The sequence below is a fragment of the Suncus etruscus genome, chromosome 1 (genome assembly GCF_024139225.1).
Source record: "Suncus etruscus isolate mSunEtr1 chromosome 1, mSunEtr1.pri.cur, whole genome shotgun sequence".
In the NCBI taxonomy this organism is placed as follows: Eukaryota; Metazoa; Chordata; class Mammalia; order Eulipotyphla; family Soricidae; genus Suncus; species Suncus etruscus.
Genome location: NC_064848.1, coordinates 15318820 through 15334814, shown reverse-complemented (window position 1 = coordinate 15334814; position 15995 = coordinate 15318820). Strand labels below are relative to the sequence as shown.

Genomic DNA, 15995 nt, shown 5'->3' with positions numbered 1-15995 from the left:
GCAATCTCTAGCTTTAGGAAAAACAAAAAGATTTACCAGAATTCATCATTTCAATGGGTACTATCAATTTATATTAATTAATTTGATTACCCAAGAAATAGAAACTAATCTAACCCAAGATAAGACAGGAAATGGCACATGACTTACAATGTTCATCTCAAAGTAATGATAGAAAGGTAAACAATGTCATTATTATATAAATTAGAGCATGTTACGAGATACTGATTAATCAAAGCATCTAATGAGAGACTAGATGATTTTATATCATGTAGATAGTTTAGAAAAGGGAAGTCAAAATGGTTGTTTGGGTGGGACAGGAGCAAGATATAAAATGTTTAATTTTCTATTATAATATTTGGGAAGATTAGCTTAAAATTATTGTAAGATTGAGATACAGCTTATAAGGCAAGTGTCTACTTCACATGCTGAAAGCATGAATTCATTCCAAGAACTTTGTTTCTCTGAGCATCAAGCTCAAAGTAATTCTGAGCATTGCTGAGTGTGGTCCAAGATCTCCTGCATCCTTCCCAAATGATGGTTTGGATAAAGAGAAAAGTCCACATCATTAGAAAGAGCACCACATCCTGAAGGTGGAAGTTTGGCTCATCAGGAAAAGAAAATCACTGAGGCTCATAGTTTCTTACTGGATCTAGAGCCTGGACTCTCCATAAGCTTCTCCAAATTACTCTCTGATCCAGGACAGAAAAAAAGCTCATCACCCCCCCCCCCACTTAAATTCTTCCAATAATGATGGTCCTGATGGAGAGATAGATATCTGTGCATTGCAGGACAGAGTGGTAGAAGCTGTGTGATAATCATTTGGTTTATGTATCAAAAAGGCAGAGACAAATTTACCCTAAAGGTCTCCCAGCATTCCTGTGCCACTGTGTGCTGAAGACATTGACAAGTGGTAAAGAAAAGATGCTGCCTGAAGGGTGTGGGGGGTGTCCTGCAAATGTTTCAGCTAGAGTTGGGGAGTTTGTAGAGAATCACTGTTTGGTCCTTCCAGCATGGAAATACAAGTGAACACTTGCTCTGTGCTGTGGGGCTGTGGGAGTGACTCTGAAGTGAAAGGTGTTCATTAGACCATTTGATAGATGTGGGGGCATAGCTCAGGGGTAGAGCATTTGACTGCAGATCAAGAGGTCCCTGGTTCAAATCCGGGTGCCCCCTCATTTTTTCCCCTCTGAGACTTGTTCCTCTGCTTCTACTCCCCAATTTTGATCGAAAAGTCTGGTCTAGATTCCTGGTTTTCTGGAACATTGATGGTGAAGATATGGCAGTAGATAGTTTTTACACAAATGTGGCCTAGAAACATTTGAATGGCCCACAGAAGCATCATTTTACCCAGGCAGCACCCCAGAATATTTCATCAGAATGTAGGATAAACAAGGCAGGGCAAATGTCCCAAGTCCAAGTGTGAAGCTAAAGTGAGACCATCTTCAGCAACCTTTCCAGAAGCTTCTGTACAACAAGGGGCCTCATCAGCCTGTCAGTCCAACAACCATGTCTATCATCTCTGTCCATCCTATAAGCCACTTTGGATTTGACCTGAGCTGTGTTTTCCAGGGACATTACTTTGTCAGTGTATCATGTTTCTTTCATTACCTTCTTTTGACCCAGGCATTCTGAGGGGTCAAGGTAGGATTTATCTTCTACTCAGTGGAACCACAGGCTCTGAGGCTTCAGAGTAATCCTTGCAGGCCCAGAGGGTGTGCAATGATATCATACAATCATCTGCTGTGTGACTCTTCAAACAAGGTTATGCTTTTTCAAACTTGAAGTCAATTTCTCATCATCACCTTTGCATATGGATGTACAATCTGGTTGGTTATTTCCACAAACATTCATTTACATCAGGAGTGAATAATCAGAGAACAGATGATTAATGTCTCTAAACCAATGTAAGCACAGGACACCATGAATCTATGGGTGCTGAGGGGCTGTCTCAGGTAGGTGTGGAAAGTGTCGGTGCTGTCACTTGAACTGTGGAATACAGAGCTCTGAGAGTGAGGGCCCGTGGTTCTGGGTGTGCTAATCTTGAACCCACCTTCCACACAGTCAAATGTGCACCAAGAGCAGCACCTTCAGCCACAGTGTTGCCTGCTGGGAGTCAGAACCCAGTGGGGGGACCAGAGTTAATTGGTCCTGAGACCTACTCTGTGGAGGGGAGGAACCTCTATGGAGGGGGAGGTCTCAGAGGCCTAGTAGGCTGATGTAATCTCTCCACACAGAGAGACATCAGGGACACTGCTGTCTAAACTTGGGCTTGGGGTCCTCCACAGGCCTTTAACGCAGTTCTCTGACCATCAGTAGGACCCCAAAGCTGCGAGTTACTCAGATACCAAAAAAGAGGGGGCACCCGGATTTGAACCGGGGACCTCTTGATCTGCAGTCAAATGCTCTACCCCTGAGCTATGCCCCCTGCTGTGTACATGTAGCCTGATGAGCACCTTTACCTGTGAGTCCTTCTCACCTGGTTGCTCCCCTCCCCTCTGTCTGAAGCTGCAAAACCTGTCCCAGGAGCATCTCAGAGTGAGTAGACACTCAGCAGCCTATTCTCAAGGTGGGTGAGGACTCAGCAGCAGCCAAGGGGTTTCTGAAACCCACCCTCCAGTGTCTATTTGGTTTATCTCAGAGCTCTAAAATCATTCCAACTCTTAGCTGTACCCATCTTTCCTCTGTCTCAAGTGAGGTCAGAAAATACTTGAACCACAATCCTGAGCTCCCAGAACAGATTTGTAGAATTCACATTCTTGTCTTCTTGTGACAGGAGTTGAGCAGGATGGAGGGCCTTTTGAGGTAAGGGTTAGGGAGTGCAGCAGGGCCCAGAAAGTGTTCCTTTGTGGGGCTGAAGCTACACACCCACCCAGGTCAATTTCACCTTTCATTGCACCAAAGTCTTTATTTGAGAAAGAGGGTGAACATGGCCTTTAGGGTGTTTGTATTGATCTGGAAGGGAGTCCCTCATCTACAGCAATCTAGCTGCCAGACATGCTTCCAGAATATGCTTCCTGCTCCAGCTTCTCTTTGAGAATGCTGCTGAGTCCCTGAGAGAAACTGAGGGTAGGAAGATAGCCAATCAGCATGGGGTATCCTGCTATTATGAAAGAAAGGAAATGGGACATCAAGGGAAAGGAGAGCCCCCACTTGTATGTGTTGGAGAAACAATATAACAAGGGAATCCAAATTTGAACTGGGGCCTCTGGATCTGCAGTAAATGCTTTACCCCTGAGCTAAACCTACACACACATCAGGTGAGTCTTATAATCAGCTTCATCCCAAAGTCATCCCATGCTTCCATGGCACAGAGCAAGTGATCACTCATTTGTCCAAGATGGAAGGACAAAGCAGTTACCCGCCACAAACTACCCCAACTCCAACCGCATCATCCCCAGGGGCTTCCACCCTTCACAGCAGCATCTGTTCTTTCCAACTTATTGCTGGTTTCAGCACCTACAGAGACAGGGACATTATAACTGAGAGACCTTCAGGATAATGTCTCTGTCTCTTTGATACAACCACCAAGAAACAATCACACAGCTCCTGCCACTGTGTCCTAGATGTGCACAGGTGTGCACATTGATCCATTGGGGTCGTCATCATCGGAGGATTGATAAACTTCTTTATTGTCCTGGATCAAGGGGTCCTTCTGAGAAGTTCATGGGGATCCCAGAGTACAGGTAGCCCAAGACTCGAGGTCCAGCAGAGGACTATGAGCTGCAATGACCACTTCATGCATAGCAAACTTCTATTCTCAGGATGTGGTGCTCTAATGCTGTGGAATTTTGTCTTTATCAAAGTCTTTGTGCAATGATTATTGAAGTTAAATACTGTTTTTAAAGCTTATATGCAATACTTCTCTCCCCATTCTCCTTTACCCACCAGAAACAACCACTTTGGGTTGTTTCATCTATATTGTTTGCATCCAACATTTTTTTAAGTACAGGGGTACGATTTAATTGTAACTAACACCAGTTCTATCTCTGGTACCACATGATTCCATTTCTGGGTGCAGAGCTGGAGGCTTTAGAGAACTGCTAGGGTCTCCCACAAAAGCTCCAGCATTGTAGGGCTCAAGAAGCATCACTTTCTCAGGTCTTTGCATTAAATATCTGCCTTGTAGACAAAATTATAAGTGATCCCAGATCCCTATAAATACTATTTAAATACTATTTGGTAGACACTGCTTCTTCTCAGAAAAAAAAATGATAAGTAAATTTAGAGTATGTAATATACAGCATGATGACTATTGCTAACCATAATATAATGCATTTTTGAAAGTTGCTGAGAATAAATCTTAAAGAAATTTATCACAAGAAAAATTATAACTGTGATAATGAATGTTCCAACCTTACACTATATATACACATATACGCTATATATACATATATTTGCAATATATATACTTATTAAATCACAATGAACACATAAAATAATGTTATGTGTCAGTTACATTTAAGTTTTTCTGTTATTTGACTGAAACCATTGTAATTTGCAAAGTCCTTTATAGTTGGGTTTCAGACATACAATGAATCAGTGCCAATCCTACCAACAGTGTCAACCTCCCTTCACCAATATTGCCAGAGTGCATCCCATACCACCACCCTTTGCCCTCCAGCCTGCCTTGATAGCTAGGCTATCCAAAAGGTTAATTCCATAAAACCTAAAAACCTATCCAAAAATGGGGAGAGGAAATGAACAGACATTTCTCTGAAGATGACCAACAGATGGCCAACAAGCACATGAAAAAAATGCTCGGTGCCTGTGTCTGTCAGAGTGTGTGCTTCTATGTAGGTGGAGAGCTGGGTGGGACTCGTGCCTTGTCCTACCTGGAAGTTCCTTCCTGCGGTGCCGTTTCGTGGGGGACAGGCTTGCCCCGAGTCCGGGGTCTGGGGGTCGAGGGTTCCCCAACAGCAGGCACAGACAGCTGGGGCCGGCGGGGTGCGCGTCCTCTGCGGGTTCAGAGAGACCCAAGGGGAGACTCTTGTCTCACCTGGAGGCACCCGTTGAACGGGGCGGGGTGTCTCCCTGCCCGGCCTGACCCGGGACGCGGGGACACAGGCCCATTGTGACGATCTGTTTGGTCCGACGTGAAGGTTCGAACCGTCCAGGCAGTGGGTCCAGAACACGCTGCCGACGGGTTCGCGTCCACGTCGCAAGTGCCCAGCGCCCCTTGGACCGGGACTGTCCGCCTTGTGTCCCCGGAGATGTGAGTCTGAACTAGCCATTTCCTTTCAGAAACATAAAGCTGGAAAAGTTGGCGAAGATCGAGTGTATTCTGCCCTCAAAGCAGAAGCTCGACAAGAGTAGGAAATGCACAAGTTTGAGGATGAGTTAACATGTCCCATTTGCTACAGTATTTTTGAAGACCCTCGTGTACTGCCATGCTCTCACACATTCTGTAAGACTTGCTTAGAAAGCATTCTTCGGGCAGCAAGTCCCTTTTACATATGGAGGCCTTTGCGGATCCCACTCAAGTGCCCTAGCTGCAGAAGCATGACCGCGGTTGCTCCCTCGGGCATAGACTCTTTACCGGTTAATTTTGCATTAAAGGGTATTATCGAGAAGTACCAGCAAGAAGATCACTCGGAAATTGCCACCTGCCCTGAACACTACAGGCAACCATTAAATGTTTACTGTCTGCTGGATAAGAAGCTAGTCTGTGGGCATTGCCTCACCATGGGTCAGCATAAGAACCACCCAATAGATGACCTCAACAGCGCCTACCTCAAGGAGAAGGAAACACCCAAGGAATTGCTGCAGCAGTTGAGTGATGCTCACTGGACAGGCCTCAGCCATCTGATTCAGAAGCTTGAAGAACAGAAATTGAATTCGGAGAGGATGGTCCAAAGGGATAAGGAAGTCGTTCTTCAGTATTTCAAGGAGCTTAGTGATGTATTGGAACAGAAGAAAAAGCTGTTCCTGACTGCCCTTTGTGGTGTCAGCAAAAGGATTTGTCAGATATATATGCCCGAAATCGAAAGAATGAGAGAGTTGCAAGAGCAGCAGCTTGAGTTAGTCACCTTGGCAACATCTTTACAGGAAGAAACTCCCCTTGAGTTTCTTGAGAAAGTGGATCATGTTCGCCATCGGGTTCAGATGCTAAAGCAGAAGCCTCTGCTCCAAATCCTGACTGTCCATATCCACCCACGAGCTATCCAGGTATTGAAGGAAGATTGGAGCAGAACAGAAATTAAGCAAATCAAGCATCTGCTCGTTCCCGAAATGAAGATTTCTTCCAGGAGGATGCCATATCCCCCGATTGAGAAGGATGACAATGTCAAAGAAGCTGAACGTTTTAAGATTCTAAATATTATTATTGTCACAATGATTTCAGTGATACTGTTATCAATCCTCTTTTTTAACCAGCACATAATGACCTTTTTAAATAAAATTACTTCACTGTATTTCTCTAAAGTCTCTTTATCTGTTTACCAAGCTGTATCGAACTGCCTGCATAATTTAAAGAATATCGTGTGTCACATTTTATATTTACTGAAGCAATTCACATGGTTGTGCAGGCATCCCAAATTCCTGCTTGGATATACATGCCTGGAGTACGTACCATCCAGCCACCTCACCCACCTTTATTTATGAGCACAGACTTTGACCCTCAGCCTCACCGCAACCTTAACCAGAGTGAGGATCTAGGGCTAGAAACATAGAAGTTCTTGGACCCCAACCCTAAAGTTTATGTGAACAAGAAATTTGCGATGGGGGGGGGGGGGACAGCCAGTCTCTTCTTTACATACGCTTTCTGATTGATTGGTACATAGAGCCTTCATTTGTATAGGGCAAGTATAACCTGGTTAGTTATTTCCACAAACTCTCATTTGCATCATTGAGTAATCAGAGAGCAGGGTAGTGATGGTGGTGGGGATGGGGTCGTTTAACCTCTCTAAGTGCGAGCTACCATGTGTCTGTGGATGCTGAGAGGCTGTCTCAGGCGGGGGTGGAAAATGTTCGTTCTGTTGTTGGAGCTGTGGAATACAGACCTGTGAATGTGATGGACTGTGTTGCTTGGTGTAGTAATCTCACCTTCCACATGGATCTGAAGAAATCAGACGTGCAGTAAGAACAGCAATTGCACCTCCCAATGGAAACAGGAGCAGCTCCACAACTGAAATAAAATAATATGAGCTAAATCCTATCAAGTGAAATAAGACTACAAGGTTGAAAGCTCTCTAACCTTTTATTTGGAATGTGATTGGGATAAACCTATCAGCCCCACTCCAGTTCACTGAAAAACCAGCAGCCTGTGCACACCCGCCATCTTACTGGCAGAAAAACTTCCTGGCTCTTCCACCAATCTCCAAAAGAAAATAATAGTAGTTGAATCTTCCTAGGTAGCCCTGTCCAGACTATCATCTCTGTGGAAATGGCAGGCTTCTCTCTCTCTCTCTCTCTCTCTCTCTCTCTCTCTCTCTCTCTCTCTCTCTCTCCTCTCCTCTCTCTCTCTCTCTCTCTCTCTCTCTCTCTCTCTCTCTCTCTCTCTCTCTCTCTCTCTCTCTCTCTCTCTCTCTCTCTTGGTTTTTGGGCCACACCTGGCAGTGCTAAGGGGTTACTCCTGGCTATCTGCTCCAGAAATAGCTCCTGGCAGGCACGGGGGACCATATGGGACACCGGGATTCAAACCAACCACCTTAGGTCCTTGTTCGGCTGCTTGCAAGGCAAACACCACTGTGCTATCTCTCTGGCCCAGGCTTCTCTTTCTAAATGAACAACAGCCCAATGCCACTCCCTACACAATCCAGAAGCAACACAGCTGTTTCTACAGAAACAACCCAGCTCCACAACATAAATTTATCAAACTTCCACATCATCAAATTTGTTTCAGATCTATAAATCCTTCCCTTCCCTTCCCTGCTCTTCCCTGCCCTTTCTTGTCCTCTGCCTTTCCCTGTCCTTCTCTTCCCTTCAACACTTCATTATTTTATAATAGTGTCAGTTTAATAATATCACAGAAAATTTTATGGGAAAATTCCATAGAGATCTACCAAGCTCAGGGAACCTAATCAGTAACACAGAAGGCTCAACTAGCACCAATCACATCCCAGTAAATCCTTAGACACTAACTTTAGTCACACTATGGAGAGATAGAACAATTATTTAAAATTGACTCTTGTTGATCTAAGTTTTAATAATTGCATTTGCCTTTGTGTTGTAACAAACAATATGCAGTAAATTTGTTTGTATCTGCATGGAGGCAGTTTAGGCTGATGGGTGGGAAATCGTGGACATTGGTGGAGGGAAGGTTACTTTGGAGGTGAGATTGATGTTTGAACATTTAATGACTAGAATGACTATATTATGAACAATTTGGTAATTTACTGTTATAATAAAAAATTTAAAAAGAAAAAGAGTGAAACCCACGTAGGGCCACAGTACACTCATTCTTAAGCAAAGGCACTTAAGTGAGCAAAAAACCAACATGGCAGGGAGCACCCAGATTTGAACCAGGGACCTCTTAATCTGCAGTCAAATGCTCTACCCCTGAGCTATGCTCCCATACCTGTCAGGTTGGCCTAATAAGCACCTTTCACTCAAGTCACACACACTCCAATCTCTCACTACACAGAGCAACTTTCCATTCATCTCTCCAGGTGGGAAGGACCATAAGTGATTCTCCAAACACTCCCCATAGATTTGCTACTACCATTCCTCACAGAAATAGCTACTTGTCACCTGACTTCATTCTGTCTGTCACCAGGCTGTGCTCTGAGGTTGGTCTTGATGAGTGCTCAGGAGTCACTCCTGGCTGTGTAATGTTGGGGTTGGTTTAAGCCCAGACCTCCATCCTGAAAAAAACTCTGACTAACCCTCTTAGAAATCCTCTTAGCTCTAAAATATTTTTTAAAGTCTAGATTGTTTCAAGTTATTAAAAATTCAGTTCTCTGCTTCATGTTCCTTTTCCCCCTCAAATAATCATGTTGTGTGTTTCTTCTAGTCTATTTTTCTTCATGATTTAAAATAACTGAACATCTCATAATTTGCTCTAAAATAACATGTTAGAACAGTATCTACATTTTTATTATTTATTTTAGAATGAATATTTTTAAAGTTTTGGTCCATACCCAGCACTGCTTAGGGGTTGCTTTTTTTTTTTTTTTTTTTTTTTTTGTTTTTTGGGCCACACCCTGTGACGCTCAGGGGTTACTCCTGGCTATGCGCTCAGAAATTGCTCCTGGCTTCTTGGGGGACCATATGGACACCGGGGGATCGAACCGCGGTCCGGTCCGTCCTAGGCTAGCGCAGGCAAGGCAGGCACCTTACCTCCAGCGCCACCGCCCGGCCCCTTAGGGGTTGCTTTTGACTCTGCACTCAGGAATCACTCCTCGTGGTGCTCAGGGGACCATATGAGATGCTGCAAATTATACCTGGGTTAGCCACATGCAAAGCAAGGACCCTACTTCTATACTATCTCTCCACTACCTAGAATTAATATTTTTCACTCATATATCTTTTTCCCAATCTCAATATTTGGTTATTTTTTGTGTTTCTTGGATTATCATTTAATATGCACTACGAGCACTAATTAAAATGAAAGGTTGTGAAAGACCTTTTCATTTTTCCTGAAATTTATCACTTTATGTTTCAATGGCTTCATTCTCTTTCAGTAAAAAATTTCCCACAACCTTTAATAAGATCATAAACATTTTAATATAGTTTTTTTTACTGGGAGAGGACTCTCAGATCTTTAATGCTTCATGTCCTGTTCTCTGTAGTGTGGCAGCTGCCTGGTCATAACTAGAAATATAGAAGAAATGCATGAAATATACTTTTCTCCTCTCTCTCTCTCTCTCTCTCTCCCCCTCCCCCTCTCCCTCCCTCCCTCTCTCCCTCCCTCCCTTCCTCTCCCCCCACTTGGTGCTGGTCAGCCAAAAGATAGTAGTTATTGTAGAGGCAAAATTAAAAACTTAAGAGCATGAGTTGGGTGAGGCTGCCCCAGGCACCTTGTTGTGTTTCTAATGTCTTAGGCTGACAGGTCTGATGAAGCAGGGTAGTGGCAGAGAAATAATACACCAAGCAGTCAGAAAAGATATTCATTGGAGTCAGCTCGCTTTATTTTCTCATGGCCTTTCTCTGCCATGTGTAGTCTCTGTGCCATGTGCCTACCTTCCATGTGCTTTCTCTGACGAGCTCTGGCTCTCCCCCCCCACCCAGGGCAGACTCCTTTATTTTCCAGAACCCCACCCACTAAGGTGGGGGAAGGTCCTTGTAATCCAGGTGGGCTTTTACGTACCAAAAGAAGAGGTTAGGGAAAAAGAAGTTAGGGGGAAGGGTTCACCTTACAATTATAATACTATCTATATAATAATAGCTACTGTAATGCTATTTATTATTTATAATAACAAAATCATTTAAGACTCTTTGCCCCATAGTACTCAGGATCTATCTTTTCCTCTGGCCTCATGCCCATTCTATGACTTGTCCTTGGTGTTGTAGTTTATTCCCTGGTGATGGCTGTTGATTTCAGTCACTTGATGGATTTCAGTTACTTGATGCACAAAATCAGTCCCAAGTTTCATTGAATCCATATATCACTTCTGAAATAACCCCAAAGGGCTGCACCACCCACCTGTCCATCCCGTATGGCATCATCTGCCTTTTGTGTCTGTTCCTACCCATCTTCATCCCTAATCAATAGACCACAGTAGTGAGGTCATCACTGAAGCACAACTGCCACATTGATCAATTTTGTTCACGGGCTAAAGCCCGACTCTGACTAGGAAGTGGAGGAAGGAAACCAGAGGGGCAGAAGACTGATGCTTCCCTGTGTGAAGACGCAGGGACTGCATTCTGTGATGTGATGGTTTCAGCAAATCCACTTACCCTTGGGCCCATAGCCGTCAGGGGTTGGATTTGCACCTGTGGCCTATGACAGCTGTAGAATATGCCACTAAAAGTGGTACAGATCTGAAGTACAAGCCACAGATCCTGGGGGGGGGGGGGGAGGAATTCAGGGTTGGAATGATGATGATACAAATCATAGTTCCAAATATGAAGAGTGAAGATTCTGATGGGTTATGAATATGGGTTTTGAATGAATATTGCTGTGTTTGATGGGTCTGAGGTGCCAGACTATGCCCATTGTGATGTAAAGCTGCTCTACTGACTATAGATCTTTGATGTACTTGGTACTTGGCATTAGGAGATGGCTTGGAAATTTGTTCCACTCCCTCTCTTCAATGCCCTTTAAAAGTTCACTGTGCTGTCCTTCCTGGGGTTAGGTCTATGGTTTATATTCCTAGCCCTCATAAATAGGTCACAGGGATTTCCAGATAAAATGTAGGCATCGTTTGGCCATTTCTTGAGAGCATCCCCCATCATTGCTATAAGGATGTACCCGCCTGTGGGTTTTTCCACAGAAGCCATAAAAGTAGCTAGTTATGTTTTACTTTATTTTGTCTTGTCTTTCTCTTTCTTTTTGCACTTGAGCATGATTTGATTTCAGAACCAAGACTATTGTGTGGTGCCTGTCTTTATTGCTGTAGTGCTCACCGGTTATTTAATTTGATAATTTTTTCTGTATTGTTGTGGTATTTCAATTACCTTTTTTCACATCCTCTCTCAAACTGAGGTTGGAAGCCTCTAGAGAGACTCAGCCCATTTTCAGCGTATTTGACTTTTGACTTCTTTTTTTTTTTTTTTTTTTTTTGTGGTTTTTGGGTCACACCCGGCAGTGCTCAAGGGTTTTTCCTGGCTCTGTGCTCAGAAACTGCTCCTGGCAGGCACGGGGGACCATATGGGACGCCAGGATTCGAACCGATGACCTTCTGCATGAAAGGTAAACGCCTTACCTCCATGCCATCTCTCTGGCCCCTGACTTCTTTTTTTTTCCTCTTATTTTGTACCCCATTCTATTGCTTTTCTTGCCTTCAAACAAAACCACATACCTCGATTTTTCTAGCTCTGCCTCTTAAATAGAAGGGGAAACAAGGGAGGGTTCCAGGACCAAACAGATATGTGATCACTAATAGTAAGCCAGACAAAGAGGGGTCCACCTACTCTAGCAGCCCGGGGGGTGATGGTGGGGTATATGGGTTGTAGAAAGGGAACTGGAATGGGGGAGGACATAGTTGGTGATGGGTATTCCCCTGACTCAATGTTAATATGTACCTAAAATACTACTGTGAAAGATAGGTAAGCCATTATGGAAAAAATATGTTTTTAATCAGAAACTTTCTTTGACTTAGATGTATTATTATTATATCAATTATATTATATGTTATGTTATGTCACTATATTATGTTATGTTAGTTTACTTCATTATGTTAATCAATTTTGTCTCTTGAATAAATTCTTACAATAAAAAAAGGAGAAAAAAAAAAGTAGCTAGTTATGTGGTGCCTCATCCTAGGACAGTGCTTCTCAAATAGTGGGGCACAACCCCCAGAGGGGGCGTTAGGCTCCGTAAAGGGGGGGCGCGTTTGACCTCGGCAAACATTGTCATAACAAGCTAAGCCCTATATTTATGTCTCTGTATGTCTCTGGAGCTGAGAGTTGCTGTGTCCTGCTTCAAACCCCGCTTCAAAAAGCTATGCATTGCAAAACGTGCTCATTGTAGCCATTAATCCAGACATCACCTCTGATTAAAAAATCAGCTCAAATTATTTTATATATTTTTGTTTTGCAGGTTAAAGTTTTTTTTTAATAAAAATACTATTTACAGTTGCGCAGGGGGGGGGGCTCAAAAATGTCTTCTTCCTGGGAGCATGACAGAAAATAATTGAGAAGCACTGCCTAGGGTGAGTGAGAGAGTCTCAGACAAGCCCCCATGGAATCCAGTCCTTAACCTATTATTAATCAGGTTTGTGTGTGTGTGTGTGTGTGTGTGTGTGTGTGTGTGTGTGTGTGTGTGTGTGCACTTGAGAATGTCTCTTAATTAGAGCCTCCTTTCCAATTTCATAACATGAGGCAGTGTTGGTGGACCCAGTTTGACTTTTCATTGGGATCATCTGAGGAGCTTGTTAAACACAGAGTCCTTTGGCAGGTCTCCCAACCATTCTGACTCAACTTCCTTGTGAGTTTTTATTTCCTTAAAACACCCAAGCATGCCACCATAGCAGATAATATGATGGACAGGATGGTTTAGTTCAGAGTCTTCCATGGGACTAAGTCATCATTTTTGCACACAAAGATTCTAGGCTCTGAACATGAAGTCTAGTTAGAGGGGTTGTGCAAGTAAGTCAATGAGGAGAAATTCTTCCCATTTGTGAAATGCAGGCTTCGTGGGCCAATTAGAAATAAGGGAACAGGGCCCCAGAGAGATAGCACAGCGGTGTTTGCCTTGCAAGCAGCCGATCCAGGACCAAAGGTGGTTGGTTTGAATCCGGTGTCCCATATGGTCCCCATGCCTGCCAGGAGCTATTTCTGAGCAGACAGCCAGGAGTAACCCCTGAGCATCGCCCAGTGTGGCCCCAAAACCAAAAAAAAAGAAAGAAAGAAAAAATAAAGAGAAAAAGAAAGAAAGAGAAAGAGAAAGAAAGAAAGAAAGAAGAGAGAAAGAGAGAAAGAAAGAAGAAAGAGAGAAAGAGAGAGAAAGAAAGAAGAAAGAAAGAAAGAAAGAAAGAAAGAAAGAAGAAGAAAAGAAAAAGAAAGAAGAAAGAAAGAAGAAAAAGAAAGAAGAAAGAAAGAAAGAAAGAAAGAGAAAGAAAAAGAAAGAAAGAAGAAAGAAAGAAAGAAGAAAAAAGAAAGAAAGAAAGAAAAGAAAGAAAAAGAAAAGAAAGAAAGAAAGAAAGAAAGAAAGAGAAAAAAGAAGAAAGAAAGAAAGAAAAAGAAAGAAAAAAAGAAAAGAAAGAAAAGAAAGAAAGAAAGAAGAAAGAAAGAAAGAAAGAAAAGAAAGAAAGAAGAAAGAAAGAAAGAAAGAAAAGAAAGAAAGACTAAGAAAGAAAGAAAGAAAGATAAAGAAAGAAAGAAAGAAAAAGAAAGAAAGAAAGAAAGAAAGAAAGAAAGAAAGAAAGAAAGAAAAAGAAAGAAAGAAAAAGAAGAAGAAAGGAACAACTCTGTTCTGGATGTAATATGAAAATTCGAGATCACTGCTGTTAGATAATAGCAGTAAGATGAGTTTTTAAGGGCATATGCTCCTTTTTTGTTTTTGTTTTTGTTCCTTTTTGGAGGGGATACACACCCCAGCAGTACTCAGGGTTTACTCCTGGCTTTGCACTCATAAAACTACTCCTGGAAGGCTCTAGGAACCATTTGGGATGCCAGGGATCAAATTGGGTCAGCTACATGCAAGGCAAACCACTCTACCTCACTAGTGCTATTGCTTTGGCCCACATATACTTCTTATTTTTGTGTTTTGTTTTTGTTTTGGGGCCACATCCAGCAATGCTCAAGGATTACTTCTGGCTATATGCTCAGAAATTGTTCCTGGTTTGGTGGGACCAGATGGGACACCGGGGGATCAAACACCGGTCCATCCTAGGTTTGTGCATGCAAGGCAAACGCCCTACCACTTGCCACCAACATATACTCCCTTAAAAATAATTAAATCACCGTGAGATACAAAGTTAAAAAGTGAGTTGGGTTTTGGTCCCTTCACCAGTGTTTATTTCCCACCACCAATTTTTTCAATTTACCCTCCCATTCCAACCCTTAAGCCTTCATCTGTGGCAGAAAATTTTCCTCCCCCGCTCCTTTTTTTCCTTTTAGGCACTGTGGTTTGTAATACTATTGCAAAGGGATACCATACATATCACTTTATTTCCTTTCAATTCCCAATTATTGTCTACAATAACCATTTCCAACTCTTATTGTCATAGCAGTCCCTTCTGGGCAGATGCTCCTTACCTCTTACTCCTTACTCCTTGATTAAAAATGTGATCCCAGTTTCTTTTTCCTCTTTGGAGCCCAAACACTCTTCCCTGAGAAAAGACAGCATCAGGGAGAATAAGGCTGGTTTTCATGTGAAAGCATACGACTTCCTCCAATGTCTTCTCCTCACTCTCACCCCCTTGGTGTTTGTCCCACCTTGTCCACCAAATCCTACTTTTCTGGTCAGGGAGAAGCAGCTAGGCCTGAGAGTCTGGGATAGGTTGATCCAAGGGTACTTTAGACTTGGGAGCCACAGATCCAAAGTCAAGTGCCTCAAATGTGCAGCCCAGGTTGCTTGTGCTCAGGAAACCAAGAAAATCTCCCAGTGTGGGAATACACACCTCTGCTCTCAGTTCCATACAGGTGGCATAGTGGCATAGTCCCTGGAGCACACAACAGTATATTGAGACTCTTCTAGCTGGGATCTAGATGGGATCTCAGGCATCTAGAAATATCTGAGCTCCTGTGAAAGGTCAAGTTGAGATGTATAGGAGTCGGAGGAGACAGAGGACCTGTGCCTCTGTAAACTTAAAGGAAATCTCTGAATGAAGGTGGGGTTTACACTTGAAGCACTGGGTGGTTAGGACTTGGTGCTCTTTTCCCAGAATTCTGACCTAGGGAGATCAGGTAATACAGATCCTACTTCAAGACTAGAAATGGGACAAAAAGTAGAAGGTGGGGGCTCAGAGTGGTGGTGCAGAGCGGTCAAGGCGTCTGCCCTTGCCGGCGCTTTAGCCTAGGAAGAACTGTGGTTCATCCCATATGATCCCCCAAGCCAGGAGCGATTTCTGAGTGCATAGCGAAAAGTAACCCCTGAAATGTCACTGAGTGTGACCCAGAAAAAAAAAAGTAGGGGGCACCCAGATTCTGAATCAGGGAACTCTTGATCTGCAGTCAAATGCTCTACCCCCTGAGCTATGCCACCTTCTTTGACTGAACTATGTAATCAATCCTCCTTACCTGTGTTGACATACCAGAACTAGGCCAAGCTGTGTTGAGTTTTTTTTTTTTTGGTTTTTCTTTTTTTTTTTTTTGGTTTATGGGCTTACACCCGGCAGTGCTCAGGGGTTACTCCTGGCTGTATGCTCAGAAATAGCTCCTGGCAGGCATGGGGACCATATGGGACACCAGGCTTCGAACCAACCACCTTAGGTCCTGGATCGGCTGCTTTG

At 43.2% G+C, this 15995-nt stretch overlaps 1 protein-coding gene and 3 non-coding genes across 4 annotated transcripts; 2 read left to right on the top strand and 2 right to left on the bottom strand.

Annotated features, from left to right (window-relative positions):
- The first annotated feature begins 1101 nt into the window (after window positions 1-1101).
- On the top strand, window positions 1102-1173 carry TRNAC-GCA (transfer RNA cysteine (anticodon GCA)). Its single transcript has one exon. It is a non-coding gene; the product is annotated as a tRNA-Cys (tRNA).
- Window positions 1174-2353: 1180 nt separating this feature from the next.
- TRNAC-GCA (transfer RNA cysteine (anticodon GCA)) lies at window positions 2354-2425 on the bottom strand. The gene has a single exon. It is a non-coding gene; the product is annotated as a tRNA-Cys (tRNA).
- Window positions 2426-5316: 2891 nt separating this feature from the next.
- LOC126018954 (tripartite motif-containing protein 59-like) lies at window positions 5317-6600 on the top strand. Its single transcript, XM_049781381.1, has one exon. The coding sequence runs from the start codon at window positions 5317-5319 to the stop codon at window positions 6598-6600; it is 1284 nt and encodes a 427-aa protein (XP_049637338.1).
- A 1839-nt stretch (window positions 6601-8439) lies between these two features.
- Window positions 8440-8511, bottom strand: TRNAC-GCA (transfer RNA cysteine (anticodon GCA)). Its single transcript has one exon. It is a non-coding gene; the product is annotated as a tRNA-Cys (tRNA).
- Between the last annotated feature and the right edge of the window lie 7484 nt (window positions 8512-15995).

Excerpts from the sequence above, each read along its gene's own strand:
- LOC126018954 (XM_049781381.1), top strand. The coding sequence starts at position 5,317 with ATGCACAAGTTTGAGGATGAGTTAACATGTCCCATTTGCTACAGTATT.